Here is a 17,955-nt window from a genome sequence, read left to right as displayed (position 1 = left end):
GACCGAACAGCCCCAACCCAGGGTCGGTTGGTCAGATTCGTGAGCAACTCATTGTAATCTTCCATTTATCGTCGAAAGCATAGTGACTCGTCGTCGTCGGTGCGACTGCTTCCTAAACATAGAGGCACATTTTGGGGACGTACCTTCATACATCTGCGCCATCATGATCGAACGGTTTGCAGCGAGCGCGAGCATCAACCGAAAAAAGGTGTCGACAACTCCGTGTACTAAAGCATACAACACAGTTTTGCGGTTGCAAGCTTGGGTGAAGAAAATTACCCTTTCGATATGGTTTCACTGCTATGCTATGCTGGTCGATTAGTGCTGCAACTTACCTTATTGGTGCCGCCGCGTGGAACCAGGAACGTCTGGGAAGGAAGAAGAAAGTGGAAATTACTTTCGATATTTTTTGACATTATAATGCTAAATGAGAAAGAGAGTGAGTTGTTGGGGGGCATTGGAACGACAGACCAGCCAGCGACGACGATGGTCCACTTGCATCTTTTGGTCATTGAACAGCGATCAAAGGTCGGCTTTGTACTGTCATGTCAAAGAAGAATTAGTTTCTTGCTACCAACCGTTTTATTACGAAAACTATCGATCTTATTTGATTTTTGTACTAATTCTCACAAAATATAAGCATATATAAGCAAAAATGGTACTAGTAAGTGAAAAAAAAATGTTATACCCTCAATTAGTTAAGAGGCAAAAGGGTAAAAGGAAAAAAAATGTATCGAGAAACACAAGGAAGGATAATGATTTGGTGAGCTCTTCTATACAATTATCTTTCTATGTACAGATTTATACCGCAAAATAGTACAAAATATGAGATTCACCGAAAAGTTCCTGCTGTGATTCCTTCAGAGATTTCAACATAAATTTTCTTAAAATTTACTCAGTAATTACAGCTGGGAATCACCTTGAGATTTCTTTACGAGTTCTCGCTGGTATTGCTCCAGGAATACCGCTGAGGTTTATCCAGAAATTTTTAATAGAATTCCCTGGAAGTTTTGGTGGGATTTCTCAAGCAATTCTTGCTGGGAATCCTTCCGAAATACTTGAAGGACTCCCAAGAGCAATTGCTGGAGAAATCTCTGCCGGAAATGCTTGAGAAATACTAGCAAGAACTCCTACGAAATCCTGGTAGGAATATCTGCTGAAGCTCTTGGAGGAATTCCTAAACAAATCCTTGAAGAAATCTCTGTAGGAATCCTCGGTGGAATTACAAAAAAAGGATATGTAAAGAAATCCTTGCAGAAACCTATGCATCAGTCCGAACAAGAATGTTTATACTTCAGAAGAATCCCATCAGTTATTATTGAAGGAATTTTCAAAGAATTTTTCCAAAGATTTCTCTAGGATTGTGTCCAGGAATGCCAGATGGAATTCTCTAGAAATTCCTGCTGGGACTGCTGAAGCAACAACTTCAAGGATTCTTCCAGGTATTTCTCCTCGGATTCCTCCAGGGAGTCCACTTGAAGTTCATCCAGGATTTACTTATGTGGTTTGTCCGGGGATTTCTCCAAGAATTTCTTCGCGGTATTTGCACAAGAATGCTCGCCGAAGTTCCTTCGGTGAATTCTCCAAAGATACCATCAGATATACTTCTCAAAAATCCCCCAGAAGTACCTCCTGTGGTTCCTTCCGAGGTTTTTTCAAGCATTCATCAAGAAAGTCCTCTACTTGTGATCCCTCCAGAAATTTCTGCAAGGATTCATCCAAGAATTCATCTGGCATTACCACTAAAAATTCTTTCTGGGATTCTTCCAGTAGTTCTAGCTGTAATTCAATCAAGGAATTCTCCAGATATGTAGTAGTCCTACTGGGAATCCTGGTGAGATTATTTTAGGAACTATTGCTAGGATTGCTCCATGACTGCTACTGGACTTCTTCCAGACATTTCTGGTAGAAATCCTCCAGGATTTTTTTCTGGGTTTCCCGTGCAATACATGCAGGGAATCCTCCAGGAAGTCTTGGAGGACCCTCAAGAGTAATAATAGGAGATATTCCTACTGAAGATGCTTGAGGAATTTTAGCAAGATTTCTCGATGAAAGACTAAAGTAGGATTTCCTGAAGCAAATCTAGCTGAAAGTACAGGAATACAAGGCACAATTCCTAGAAGAAGCCTTGAAGATACAACTTTTCTGGAAGAACTCATAGGTAATTCCTTTGAAGGAATCCCAGGAAGAAATCCTGGAGGAATTATGAAGAATTTTCGACGGAACTCCAACAAGCAATCTTTTGAGAATACCCTTAAGATTCCTCCGTGAATGATTCTGATGAGATTCTGCTAGAAATTTCTGCTGGAATATCTCCACGGATTTCTGCAAAGATGCCTCCGGTGATTCCTTTATGGATTTCTTCAAGAATTTCTCTAGGAATTCCTCTCCAAATACCTCTAGTAATTTTTGCTATGATTTCGGTCAAAATTTCTCCAAGCATTACTGCTGAGATTTCTCAAGCATTTCCAGATATTATATCTACAGTTATTCTTCCTAGAAGTCCTCCAGGCGTTCCTGGGAAGTTGTCAGCAGTAATTACTTGAATCCAAGCGAGACTTCTTGGAGCATTCCTGGAGAAATCTCAGCACCATTTCAGGAGCATTTTCAACAGAAATTTTTAAGGAATTGGTAAAGAGTTCCCAGTCAAAATACGTGGAGAAATTCCTAGAAGGATCCTTAGGGTACTTCTGAAGAAACACTTGAAATAAATCTCTGGGTAAATTTCTGGAGGAATCCATTGGGAAGTTACAGCAGGGATTGCTGGTTAAATTATGTTAAGAATAATTGGAAGAATACCAGCAATAATTTATATTTGTTACACCACAGGAATTCTTGGATACATTCCAAAAAGAATTCCTGGAGATTTTTTTTTTTTAGAAAATTCCTGAATGAATCACACAATTAACTTTTGGAGGAAACCCACCAGGCATTCTTAGGGGGAAATTCCTTCAGGAATTTGTAGAAGAATCTTTTGAAGAACCTTTGTAGAAATCACAGAAGGAACATTTGCTCACATCCAAGTGAGCAGAGTTTTAAATTTTCATTCATTCATTCACTACATAAGTGGCAAAAATCCTCTAGGATTGTTTTCTGGATTTCCCATACAATACATGCAGGGAATCCTCCAGGAATTCCTGGAGAAACCTCAAGAGTTATAATAGGAGATATTCCCACTGAAAATATTTGAGAAATCTCAGCAAGAATTCCCGATAAAATTTTGGTAGCAATTCCTAGAATAATCGTTGTAGAAATCATGTTTCTGGAAGAACTTCAAAAGAAATCCCAGGGAGAAATGCTGAAGGAATCCTAGAAGGAGTTTTCGGCGGAACCCCAGCAAGCATCCCTAGAGGAATTCCAACAGAAATTTCTAGAGAAATCTTTTGAGAAATTTCCTTGAAATTCCGCCATGGATTGCCCTTAGATTCTTTCGGAAATTGCTCCGGTGATTCCTTTAGGAATTTCTTCAGAGATTCTTTTCGGAAAACCTCCAAAACTTCTTGCTAGGATTAACCAAAATTTCTCCAAGCATTACCGCTGAGATTTCTCAAGCATTTCCAGATAGAATTTCTGCGGTTTTTGCTCTCAGAATTACTCCACAAACTCCCTTCTCCAGGAAAATCCCAGCAAGACTTCTTGCAGGATTCCCACCACGAATGCCTGGAGAAATTTCAGCAGAATTCCAAGAGGATTTCCAGAAAAAATGCGTGGACCAATTCGTAAAAGCATCTTTCGAGTTATATTGAAGGAATTCCTAAAAAAATCCTGGAAGAATTTCTGGAGTAATCCATAGGGATGTTACGGCAGGGATTTCTGGATTAATCCTATCAAGAATAATTAGAGAAATACCAGCAAGACTTTTTATAATTTATCTAGAAAGAATTTTTGGATAAATCTCTGGAGGATTGTTTTCCTCCAGCGATTCCCAGTGAGCATTACCCAGAGGAATTTATGAAGAAACTCTACGGAGAGATTCAGATTTTCAAATTTCTCTTCGTAGGAATTTCTCTTAGAGTACCAGCACATATTCCTGCTAGGAATCATTCCTACTAACATTTCTTCCGAAATTCTCACTGGGTTTTCTCAAACAATTTCAGCTGGGATTTCTTCAGTAATTGCTCTTAGGAGTCCTCCAATGTAATGCTCTGGAAAAAAGGAATTGCCAGAAAGATTTTCTGGTGCATTCCAGCAGTATTCCTGGCGCAATCCCAGCAAGAATTCCTGAAGAAATATCAAATGGATTTCCAGCTGGAATTACTGGGTAAATTCTAAGAAAAATTTCTGGAGAAGTCCTTGCAGAAATCCCTGAAGGAATAGAAACATCTTTCAAGAATTATCTGAAATTGACTTGCTGCAAGTAGGAAGATGCAAGCACTCGCCCGAATTGGTCCATGTCTGCAAACAAATAATAAACAAAAAATTCTAGAATTGTTGGTGGCATTTTTCAAGAAGGCATTCCTTAATTTAGATTAGATTTCTTATCAGAAGTTTTATTGCAACTGATTAGTGAAAAGATTGGCACATTCAACAAAACTCACAAATCCACAATCTGAAATCCATAGAATCCACATTCACAAATCCAAACTGAGATTGTAGGTATTTTTTGAAAACTTTCTAATGAAGTGGATTTCACATTTGTCAAAGTACATAATATGGGTCCACACGTCCTTTTGGCCCTTCATACAACAAAATAGAGAAATTGACATGTTCCACCATCATGATCTTGCTATTAAGAGGAACCGTAAGACATGGCAAGTCCTGCACTGGAGGTGGCTTATTATATTACATCACAACACAATCACACATTTTTTAAAAACTTTCTACGAAATTACTTTCTACGAAATTAATTCTAGAAGAGTTGGGCAGAAATGCACTTCGAGACGATTTACACAGTTTTATTTAGTAGTAAAACCATAACTGAAATCGGTATTCAAAAATTGTACACTAAATCCTTTTTTTACACGACTTTTTTTTACGCGATTTTATTTTGCACGATTTTTTTTTACGCGATTTTCTCGAAGTTACGCGACTTTTTTTTACGCGATTTTGGTTATTTGCGGAGGGCAAATCGCGTAAAAAAAGATTTCCCTTTGATTTTTTTTACGCGAACTTTTTTTACACGATCTTTTTTTGCGCGGACGCATCCATCGCGTAAAAAAAGGATTTAGTGTATTGGGGATTGCTGGATCATTGTTGATTGAATTGATTTATTTGGTGTTGAATATTTAGAATGTTTTTTTTTTCCTCACAAGGATCAAGCTGTTTCACAACCAAGATTTTATCTACTATGACGCCATCATAAAATCTAAAACTTCACGACATAAAATCCCCAAGTTAAATCATTCAAACCAGTTTCTCTACTAGAGGGTAAACATTAGTCAAAAGGTCCGCCCGTCCCATGTTCGTCCGTTTCGTGTGATTAATTTACGACCTCCTAAACCGCCGGACCGGACAACTTTCCAGATTGAGTTGAAAGAAACCCTGCGCTTTATATCCTCGTTCTGACCAACCTTCCATAAAAACAATACTCAAAGATCCTGCTGACTTGAATAGGATGATAAAAAACCAATGTCCCTACTGCTGCCATCCATCGTCGTCGTCTTCGGCGCTGTCGTCATCTTGAAAACTCGACATCGGATATGCGCCTCGGTCTCTTGCCTGCGTCCTGTTTTCCATCCCGGTCCCATCCGAGTGCACATTTGACTTCCCATCCATGTCGGTGCCGCCGCGCTGGACTGAAAATCTCCGAGGGAACCCAAAATCGTTGTTGCTATAATTAAGCGTGTGAATTTCAGATTTATGAAACTTTATATTTGTCATCTTTCCCGTTTTCTTGGTTCAATTTTTACGGCTGCGCCCTAGCCCTGGCTGGCACCGAAATTTGACTCTCCCGGTAGGGCCCCAGAAGGGAAAAAATGGTAATGAAAAAACAGTAACCGGCAGGGCAATTTGACGAAGCCAGAAGAAGCCACTCAACCGAGGAAAAAGGGAACGGAAGAAGATTATTGTGGGTCCGTTGTTGAAGAGCTACTAGTAGTGAGTGTTCTCGACGTGTGTGTGGACGACAAGGGAAATCCATAGATCTTTAGTAACTGGCGAAGGTCTACTGCAGCTGAAGCTGAAGCCTGGATCTGGTCATGATTGTCCGTCGAAACAGGAGATGGATTCGAAAATTGGTTGATTTCCTTTATCCGAAATTGCTTTCCGAAGGAAATGTCACCGGATGGATGACGAAGGCTGTTGATGATGGAATAACTACTTTTGCCTGTAGCTGATATTATTTATAACTCTACTGATGTAGACACTAATTCTCAGCTTAGTGTTGCGCATTGAACAACACCATAAAATTATATGCAAATAATCCCGGATGACTTAGGTCAATGCAAACCATCTTTACGTAATTGTGATGCGATTAACCTTATTCATACTTCAAATTGAATAATAAGTCTCAGATCAAAACTAGTGAACTAAATTTGGCAGTTTATACTCCAGAGTAAAGCATTGTCCAGTTAGAATCCGGACGCAAAGGATAATTTATTGTGACGCTCTCAATGATCATAATCATATTTTTTTTACAGCAGTCTGATCATAAACAAGTCCTCTATTGATGGTGAAAATTTCATCGAATTTCTTGCTACGAGTGAAAAGTTATTTCAGATTGAAGACAAGTGAAGGAAAAAAATCTTGCACAAACACGCTGAAAATTAAGCGTGGTCAGGTACGACAGTCGCGAAAAATGTTAATGTCTCCACAACCATTATGTGTGATGTGCACAGATGTTGTTAACCATGCCATGAGGACGTAGGGTTTGGCGACCATAGGAATGGTTTAGTGGGTACGAGGAGAGAGTAGTCCTGGATTTTACTTTTGTTGTAGAAGACGGCCTGTCAGACCTACACTACCCTAACCTTCTGTTAGGGTGTCTGTTGAGCAGATTATCCCCCTATGGTTTAGAAAAAAAAAAAAAAAAAAAATGCCATGAGGAAGTGCCCAAGGAAGATCGAAGTTTATGTTCATGGATAAATCTGCTTGGAAATCCAAGATTTGCCAGGAAGTTCGAGCTCTGGACATCGTTTTCTCACATCACGATTTTGACACCAAATGTGTACAAAGATGATAACCTCAAGAATCGCGTGCTGCTTTTCAAAAATGCACACAAGGGATCTGCAGAGGTTTGAGCTAATTTGGTGAGCTATCACGACAGCCTGAGATGTGCAGTGGTGTCATCACTGTAGGGTAGTGTTTATTAACGAAAAAAACACTCAAATTTCGCTTCTTTGGAATTCACTGAATAGCTCTTAATTTCGCAAGAAGAGAAATATTTGGCAAAGTTTCTTTGGAATCCTAATCAGATTGGTAGAGGGTCTCAGGACACTACAGAGATGACCTGATTGTTAAACAAATCCGCCGAAGGGGTTGATGTTAAAATTTACTACCATTGTGCAGATTTTTAAGGAAGTAATCACAGAAAAAATGAGAAAATGTATTAAAAATTTAATTAAATAATTTTAATGATATTTTCCCATGAAACTACAGTAAATTATCTTTATTTTGAGGGCTTCACCTTTTCTGTTTGTTATTCCACCTCTGAGATATAAGTGATTATCTGCGTCCGGATTCTAACTGGACAATGCTTTAAGACTATTTGAAAATAACGTATCATAACTAGTTCACCAAATTAGATTTTTCCAATAATTTCTTTGAGCTTTTAGATAAACATATGATTTCAAAACATCGACAGTGAAGTATAGATTTGGTCATGGTCGCTGTTTGTAACAAATCTTTTTCGATCAATTTCAGCTTCTAAAACAAATATGTAAAATTTGGGTTAGTTGCACGGAGCCGCAACCAACCATACCCAAATTTTACTCTGCATTGCGATTGAAATTTGTATAGTACTTTTTATGGAATTGAAGAAGATCTACGATTGGTCAATCAACAACATTAAGCTCAAACTCAAGTGCAGTTAGGATGACGTAGAACACTTCAAAACAATATGTTTTATCTTCTTTTGTTATGTCCATATGATTGAGCGCCACACCTTTTGAAATACTTTAAATTTACTGTTTAATTTAAAAACACCCCAATAAGTTAAGAGAAATCAAGCTCTCACATCATTTTGAAATAAAAATGTAGAGTTATCACAGACCTAAGTGTTAACTTTCAACCGGGCAAACAACTTCAACTATAATAGTAGACAACAATTGAACAGCACAAATTTCTATGCATATAAGCTACACTTTATCATGTGCGCTGCAGATTACGATGATGCCAACATTATGCAGGCGAAACAGTTTCCGACCCGGGCGAAACACGCAATTTCCATTTATTATTCAAATTTGAAAAATGTTTCTCTATCTATGACTGGCAACAGACGGGTTGAACCATTTCCAACGAATCAAAAACAATGTTTCCAACTGTGGCGTGGTGGTGGTGGTACCCAGGTGGTAAAAGTGCGTAAACGAACGATGAATAGACGACGACGCCAGGGAAACCGAAACCGTCTGCATCTCTCTGACTGCCTGCGTAAGTTTCCACCCCGCGACAGGAAATTGCAGATTTCGAAAAATAACACAAAAATTATATGCCAACGACGTGCGATGGATGGTAGATTTTTCACGAAGTTATATTTTCGAAGGTGACGGCCACTCCATACACTGCACTGCACACACGCATGCAACATTTGCGTATTTCGAAGGTTGTTGTTTTGTCCGGTGTCAAATTAGCACCGCCGTCATAAATTTGGACAGCAAATTTACAACATCGAACTTCGCTAATAGAGAAAGGTTATACTTTGTGGGACTCTACATGGATAAAAAGCCGTTCGGCAATAGGCACATCTGACCGCTCCGGGGCAGCCACCTCCCGGCGGCTGCTAACGCAGTCAGCGAGGTGTGTGTGTGCGAGATTGGAGTTATTGACTTTGACGACTAGGTGCTAATTATCTATAATAACAAGATAAGCGCATTTTGTTCGTTGGTGCGGTGTCTTGCCTGACCAGAATTGTCTTTTTCGAAGCAAAATGTTGACTCATCAACTCGAAGTCGAAGAATCCTGCACATTATTTGTTTCAAATTGAGGCAAATTTCTTGCAGCGTCTTCAGGAAACTTGGTGTCGTTAGATCGTGGATCAATGATTGTTTAAGCTCTCTATACAGCCACTCCAAAGAAAATCGATATAGTGGATCCCCGAATGTCGTGATAGGGTTTTGACCTAATTCTCGTCGTACCAAGCACCAACCAATAATCATCTAGTATAAGGTACACCGGGGCAAGTTGAAACGGGTGGGGCAAGATGAAACAGCGGGTTAACATGATGTCTTCTAATGATGATAAACAGTTCGATCGCCATAACACATAGTTTTTGATTCAAACAATCTTTTAGCGAAGGAAAATATTCCAAATTGTATTGAAATCTATTTCAAAACTTCGTGTTTCATCTTGCCCCACCCGTTTCAACTTGCCCCGGTGTACCTTACAGTGATAGACATTCGTTTAGCCGAGGCCAAAACATTTTCAAAAAAGTGTCAGGAAACTCATACAAAAGATTTTATGATAAAACTTTTTTATCGTAGTGATAGTATATCTAGTACTGTTTTATAAAAATGTGATACATCACACTTACAAATACACTGAAACAAAAAACGAGGGTAAAAACCCTTCAAATGTCATTTTTTGCCTAGACATTCGTTTAGCCGAGGTAAATTAAAAATTGATTTTCAATAGATTTTTTGCAATTTCATGAGTATATTTCGAGGATTTACTCCAAAACATTTAGTTTATGACGTGTTGGGAAGATAATTGACCTTAAAAGTTTATTTATTTGTGAAATTCAGAAAAAAATTTATAAAAAAATGTCCCGATAAGGAGAAGCGATGATAAATCCATTTATTTAAGAAAAATGATTTCTGTAAACACTCAAACGTAAGCTAGAATAGCAGTTTTGAAAATATGGCACAGAATTGATGTTATAAATGTTCAAATTATTGCATAAAATGTCATGACAAAAATTAGTATATTGGTTTTTATTTGGTTAAACCTTAAAATGGGATTGATAAAAGCTAAAATAAATAGTTCTGCGTTGAAATAAAGACGTGTTCTTATGCCTGTGGAGTATACATGTTTGATACTAGCATTACCAAATGAGTTAGAAGACTGCTTAGTGAAAGAACGGCAAGGAGTGTCAGAATTTTTGTACCCTGTTTATTTAAAAGCAGATGCTCATACAAAAATGCAAGATATGGTCAAAAAATTGCCTTATTTCATTTAATCTGAAGAAATATATCATAAATGTGTCTTAGTTTTGAAACACATTCATTTTTAACATGATTTGTTTGAAAAGAACGTCTAAATTATGAAACAAGTAGTTCATGCTAGGAATTTGAATACTTTTGGTGCCATTTCTCGAAATGTGAGCCGTCCAATGTATGTTATTCTAGCCAGAATACAGTCTAGAAGATATTGGGAGCTATTAGAAGACGTAATAGTAGTAAACGCTGTGATTTATGCAAGTTAAACTATCATATTTCATCAAAACAATACTTAAATACGTGATTTTTTTATGGATGGCTTCAATTCTTTCTGTTAAAAACATTGTTTTTCGTAAATTTTCAACCTGCACTCGTCATGAAACTTTTGTTAGATTCTTTTGTAACACTTCCGATAAAAATAACTACATCAAATCTCAATTTGGAAACATTTACAATATTATGACATATTTTTATGAGATGCATGTAAAATTAATATGGCAACATTTCCGAAAACGATCAAAATCATGATTTACAAGCCGATCTATAATGCAGGTCACCATACAAAATGATTTTGGTGAATATTTTTCGAAATTTGTCAGTTTTTTATTATGGAGTTTTAAAAAATGTACAATTCGGCTAAACGAATGTCTGGGCAAAAAATTACATTTGAAGGGTTTTTATCCTCGTTTTTGTTTCAGTGTATATGTAAGTGTGATGTATCACATTTTTATTAAACAGTACTAGGTATACTATCACTACGATAAAAAAGTTTTATCATAAAATCTTTTGTATGAGTTTTCTGACACTTTTTTGAAAATGTTTTGGCCTCGGCTAAACGAATGTCTATCACTGTATCCTTGCACCGTGCTGCCTCATGGCCAATTCAATACAAAAACACTAATTCAAAAATTAACTTACAAATAATTTAATAATTCGTTGTAAACCCGCTACGATTTCGTTTAAAAACTTAACAAGATTAAATAGTCGATCCTCAAAGCATATTTCCGGTTATTTGTTTTCTATTTTCGGTGTACCATGATTTCAATTTCCGTCATACCTTCAAGAAAAACTAAAAACTTTCAAAAAATCATAACTTTTTAACCAGTTGGTCGATTTTTATTTTCTTTTTTTTTATGTTCAAAAGATATTGATTTTGTGCTTCCAGGAAAAATACGTTCAAAGGGCTGTTAGAGTACAAAAATATGTTATTTACAGGTCGGACTCGATTATCCGGAGTCGAGTTTTGGACCATCCCAAAATAAAAGCTCGCAAACGGAATGCTCTAAGAAGCTGAAATTTTGACTGATTAGTAATCAAAGTTGGTTTAACAAAATGTCAAAATTTCAGCTTTATAGAGCATTCCGTTCCTCAGATATATGTTTGGGAAGCATCAGAACCCGACTCCGGATAATCGAGTCCGATCTGTATATATTTTTATCGCGTTCTGTTTTCCCATCAAGAATGCCCGAGGAGATCCTAGGATAAAAGCAATCCCTAGCATAATTTCGGGAGGTATCATAGTAATAATCTCTAGAAAAATTCTAGGACTTATTGTTGGAAGCAAGGATGGGAAAAAATCATTCATTTATTGCGTATCCCTCACTCACATCCACGCACAATCTGATGCGAGTGTGCTTCTCCCCCAGCCAAGCAAAATCTTTCCACTTCCATTGTCCATTCTTTCTAATCGCCGAGCACAGGGCGACGCAAGCAACGACGGCCGAATGAATCACTACCGAATCTGAGTGCCGAAGGCGAACGAACCAAGATTGAACGAATGTTTGCGTTCTGAGTCGAGTGCGAGAGCATTCATGTTGGAACGTTCATTTAGCGTTCAGTGGAAGCATTCAGTACTGGGAATTGAATCAGTGAGTGCGTTTTGATTCAATCAGCTGAATGCCACTCGGTAGTTGAGAGAGCGAACGTTCTTTCCGTTGTACACCGATGCAAGCTGATTCGTTTCGCACTCTATTTGTTTCTCTCCTGATTCGCTTCGGTGGCGTCGGTTGCGAGCCGTTCGTGTTGCGTTCGTTCTTAGTGCACCGTGCTCTCAATCAGTATTGGATTGTTGGCGTTCTTTTTGCTATTTTACATCGCCGGCATTCGGGTGAGCGAATGAGTTTTCCCATGCTTTTTTTTTTACTTATTCGTTTATTTGGAAGGCTCGGGCGCCACATGGGCATAACTGAGCCGAAATCTTTTGTTTTTTTTTTACAATGGTTATACATTTTACAATTTATTACTGCCTTAAAACTATGTTAGTTTGGGAAGCCGAAGTACTCGCGGCTGTTTCGAGGTTAAGGATTAAAAAAAAATAATAAAATAAAATTGGGAAGGAGGGATTTATGGGTTTATGGGTTTAAAACTAAATTATTTGCTAACTTATACTAAAACATTGATGGGACAATTGTCCATATCTGTAATGGAACCAAAAAGAAAGGACTTTATCGGTAGACAATGACAAGAAGAGGACAAACGGAAGGGGGGTGACGACAGACAGGGGCGAACAACAAAACCAAAAGGCGGACAACGAAAACAAGGAACGTAATTTTCCCATGCTTGGTTGGGAGAATCTCAGCAACAATGTCAAGAGAAATCTCAAGAAGAATTCCTAGAAGAATTCCTAGAACAACCAAAGTTAGAATTTCTTGAGTCTTAGTAAGAAATTCTGAAAGAATACCAGGAGGAACTACTTGAGAAATACTCGCTGGAATTCCGGGAGAAAGGCCAAGAGAAGCTTCTGGGGCATTCTGGATGAATATTAAGAGGATTTTCTGGTGGAATCCCTGAATAAAATCTTCGAAGGGATTTCTGGAAGAAGCCTAGGAGCAATTCCTAGAAGAATCGCAGAAGCAATTTGTTGAGAAAGCGCAGCAAAAATTCCTGGAGGAAGACCAAGAGAAATTTCTGGGTCAAATCTCTGAAGGAACTCCAGGAAGAATCACCGGAGGAACTTATGGATTAGAAAGTTCTTTGTAGAAATCAGTGAAGAGAATTGTCAGACAAAAGAGGCACAAAACCAGCAACAAAGAAGGTGCGACGATTACTCTTTATCCCTACTGGTAACTGATAATGACATGATCTCGAAATTTTTTGTTGCAGACAAAACGGAAGCTGAATTTGTTGCGTACTTTTCAACTCGTGAATAATCAATTATTGCTAATCCAAAGTCGAAACTGTTTGATGATAGAGCTTCACCAGAGTTGCAATGTTTACCAGCTCGAAGTTACCGTTCGAAAATCGCAATGCAAGGCTTAAAAATCTCTAAACTCGTGGTTTACAATGTTAATCCCATTATTTTCAAGTTGGGACAAACTTATGTCGCATGGGTTTGTTTGTCGCAACAAATACAGGTTGCGACATTGTCATTATTGGTGCGCGATGGTTGAATTTTGATTCACTGGTAGAAATACATGGAAGAATATCTAGAGAAATCTCCGGAAGAATAAATAGAGGTATTCAGGAGAACTCTCTGACGGAATCACAGAAGGGCCTGGCAGAATTCCAGTAAGAATTCAAGGTATCACAGTAAGAATTTCTGGAGCAGTTCTAGGGGGAATTTCTTGAGGAATCCCCACTGGCTTTCCTGGAAGGCCAAGAGGAGTTCCTGGAGGAATCCCATAAGCAATTTTAAAAGCAATCCCTGGACCAATTCGCTGGAGAAATACATGGATGAAATCTCTGGAGATATTCCTGAATGAGTTTTTGGAGAAATCTCTAAAAAAATCTCCAATTGAATTTCTGGAAGAATCCCAGGAAGATTGCCCGGAAAAATCCCAGCAAGAATGTTGCGAAAAATCGCCAGAGAAATCCCTAGAAGAATTCCTGGAGGTACCACAGTTAGAATTTCTATATGATCCATAGGAAAAATTGATGAAAAAAACCGTAGGAGGAATTTCTTGAGGTATTCCAGTTGGAATTCCTGGATGAAGGCCAAGAGGAGCTCCCATGAGTAATATTTGGAGGAATCCTTAAAAAACGCGAAGGAATTCCTTGAGGAATGACTGGAATAATCCCGGGAAGATTGCCTTGAATATTCTTTTTATTTGCCCTGGCCAAGGAAGGTTGCCTTGAATATTCTCAGCTACATATTATTTCTGAAAAAATCCTAGAAGAATTTTTGGCGTTCCTAGAGAAATCACCTTGAAATGCCGAGATAAAATCACTAAAGGGATTCCTTGAGCAATCACCTTTAGTAATCCCAGCAACAATTCCTGAAGAAATCCCAATAGAAATAACTAGAGGAGACCCTTGAAGAGTTTCGGGATATAACATAGTAGAAATTTCAAGAGAAATTGCTGCAGGAATAACTGCAGGAATTTCTAGTGCCCCATCAGGAATGCCTGGAGTTCGTAAAAGAAGTTTCTTGAATACCTGAGGAATCCATGAGGTAATACATAGAGAAATCCGTGGAAGAATCCGTGGAGGAGTTCCTGAAGAAATCGCACGAAGTGTTTCAGACAGCGCAAAACTAGCACAGAATGGTTTATTTCGAGAGCCGCGCTGTTTAAAATGCTGCATGACGGAATTGAATCATTTTCAAAATATGGCCCTGTCGGAACTGGATTCTTGAAAATCGGCTTCCAATGAAATCCGCATATCGGCTGCATAATGGCCAAAAGTATTTCGGATAATACAAAAATATCCCAGATTGAAGTATCATAAAAAATACGAAATATTATATGACGTATGATGGAATTGAATCATATTCAAAAATTGACCACGGAACATCTGTAAAACGGTTTTCAAAGCAATTAGTGACCGGACAAAGTGGATCCGTATTGCATAATATGGTGTAATGTGAATCAATGAATTATTAACCCTCGAGCGATCGCGCTGTTGTATTTTGTACAACACGATGAAAAAATCTCGCTTTTTGTACTCAGCATTAGCGTGGTGCTGACGCAGGTAGTCAACCGCGCGAGTTTCGGAAGGTTAAACCGTTGAATACTGATGTGACCAAGGAAATTACAAATAATGATGCAATAAGTATGAGCTCACAGCGACAAAATTGACACAGAGCACCACGAACCTGATTAGGCATGCGAGTAAAAACCGCAGATAACAAGCATGTAGAGTAAAAACCGATTGTGAAATGTATGCAGAAGTTTGTGATTTTGGTGTCGCCATCTCCAGATTGACAACCTCCCGCCTTGTCAACTAGTCTTACAGAATACACAATAAGTTCACAGATTCTGCTTATCTCTTCTTAAATTAGGCTATTTCAGTATAATCCGCCAATATCCCAGCATAACACATTTTCCTGCGTTACTTGCTGCAGCTGATGTGAAGCATCGATACTGCTGTCACCCAGATTTTCAGACATCCAAACTCGCTTGACCCAGATCAACCTGCTTTTCCCGAAACCAGTTCCCAAATTAGATGAAAGATTGAACCAGATGATGCAGGGCCGACCGAAAAAAAAAGAACTAGTTCCACCATCTCCAGCAAAATTAGGGAAGATGAAGACGACGACGACGATGGCACCAAACTAGATTTCCTCTTGTTTACAGATGCCACCCATAGAAAGACGACGCACTGTCGAGGAGGTCCCTTGCTTCCTACCTAGCTCGTAGTAGTACATGCGTAAATGGCTCGCATGGTGGAATCAAACTCAAGAGGAATAAATATTTTCATTGACTTTTTCCCCTGGCGTGCTGGGATGCTGGTTAGGTATTTGTTGTCTTTTCTCAAGCGCTTGAGCCTTCTTGAAACGATTAATGCATGCAATTGTGTAGTTACGACGATGCGATGCGATGGGACCTGCTCGTAAATCAGTTGCTTTAAATCTCGCCGACAGACGCACAGGGGCGAACTAGAAACATGGTGCGGAGAAAGAAACCTCACACCGAAGAAGACGCACCCAAACGAATGAGTTTGAAGATGTGAATAAATATTAATTTAGATCTTTCTACTTTTTGTTCGTTGTTCCGTTTTACCGTTTCTAGTAAAACCATAAATATGGAGAGACTAATTTGACACCACTGAGCTGGAGGGGAACGCAAGCCAAGGAAGCAAGATAGAAAAAGGCAAAGAGTGTTCTATTAAGGATGTTACTTACGTAACAAAGTGATGCGAGTAAAAACAAAGCTAGTTAGTCAAGGTTCCCCGATTTCACCGCTTCTTCACTGGTACTTTCTCATGGATGAATTCCTGGAGAAATCTCTGAAGGAACCGCTTGAGCAATCACTGGAAGAACTGCTGGAACTTCTGAACGAATCCATGGAACAACTTTTGAATAAATCCCTGATGAAATTTAAAAAGAAGGAATATTGAAGAAGTCTCTAAAAATATTTCCGGAAATATCGATGAATTCCTGGAGGAATCCATAGAGAAAATCCTAAAGGTACGCATGGAGGAAATCCTGGCGGAATTTTTGAGAAAATACACAGATGAATACCCGGCAGAATTTCTGATGAAATCTCTGTGTGAGTTTCGGCAGGAATCTCTGCAAGAATGTATTTCAGTCTATCCGGAAGAATATTTATAATAATCTCTGGAAGACTCTGTAGAAACACTTTTGAAAGTATCCTCAGAGGATTTTCTAAGACTTTCTTAAGGAATGCTTGAAGCAATTTCTGGAAAAGAAATGTCTTGAAGAAATATCTAAATGAATGTAAAGAAATCTTGGGAATTTCCTGAATAATCTCTGGTAAAATTTCTAAAGCAAAAAAATTGAGAAAATTTTGAAGGAGTTCTGAATTCCTGATTCATAATGTATCCGTGGATCATTTTCGAAAACAAATCCATGAAGTATTTTTGAGAAAGTTCATGGAAAATTTTCTAAATGAATGCTTTGAAAAAATCTGATATCTCCATGAAATTCGTAGGTAAATGAGAATTTTTGAAAGAAATTCTTGAAATATTTTCTGAAGGAATCCATGCAACATTTTTGGAAGCTATCCGTGCAAAACTTTCTTAAGGAAGTTCTTGGGGAAATTTCTGACGAATTTTGTGCAGAAATCAACTCTGGAGACCTGAAACTCCACGATGTCGATTCAAAATTCAAGATGGCAGCCGAATATTCAAGATGGCGGCTCCAAATTCAAGATGGCGGCTGTTTAATAGAGTTTTAGGTTCTAAAACCATGCAATATGGGTATATTTTGTATGGAGAAGTCTGGATTTCAAAAATGACGTCCAGAATATTCAAGATGGCGGTGTAAAATCCAAGAAAATGGCAGCTCCTAACTCAAGATGGCGATGGTTTAAATGACTTTGGGGCTCTTCAACCATGCAATATGGGTATATTTGGTATATTCTGGAGTCCAAAAATGATGATTAAATTATCCAAGATGGTAACCAATATATCCCAGATGGCGTCTCAAAATTCAAACTGGTGACTGTTTAATAGAGTTTTAGGCTCTAAAACCATGCAATATAAATATATATGGTAGGGGTAAGATGTTCGTAGTCCAAACATGGCGACCAAAATATCCAAGATGGTAGTCTTAAATCCAAGATGGCGACTCCTGATTCAAGATGGCGGCTATTCAATGGTTTTTAGACTCTAAAATCCTGTACTATGTGTATATTTGGTATGGGGAAGATGTCTGGACTCCTTAAATGACGACCAGAATATACAAGATGATACAAAGATCTAAAATCCAAAATGGCGGCTCCATATTCAAGATGGCGGCTGTTTAACGGAGTTCTAGGCGCTCAAACCAAGCAATATGGGTGAGGAAGATGTCCGGAATTCAAAA

The 17,955-nt window shown here is 38.4% G+C and overlaps 1 protein-coding gene across 1 annotated transcript in view; it reads right to left on the bottom strand.

The window, feature by feature from the left end:
* Nucleotides 1–335: 335 nt before the first annotated feature.
* The window catches only part of LOC115255018 (uncharacterized), a gene marked incomplete at its 3' end in the record, with an annotated part of 65,918 nt that continues 48,298 nt past the window's right edge, over nt 336–17,955 (bottom strand). The window contains 1 exon segment of the mRNA XM_062850155.1: nt 336–368. Within this exon segment, the coding sequence (XP_062706139.1) occupies nt 336–368 (33 nt within the window).

Source organism: Aedes albopictus, chromosome 2, assembly GCF_035046485.1.
Source record: "Aedes albopictus strain Foshan chromosome 2, AalbF5, whole genome shotgun sequence".
NCBI classification, from domain to species: Eukaryota; Metazoa; Arthropoda; class Insecta; order Diptera; family Culicidae; genus Aedes; species Aedes albopictus.
The sequence above is the reverse complement of the archived record's forward strand: the minus strand, read 5'-3'. Positions and strand labels throughout refer to the sequence as shown.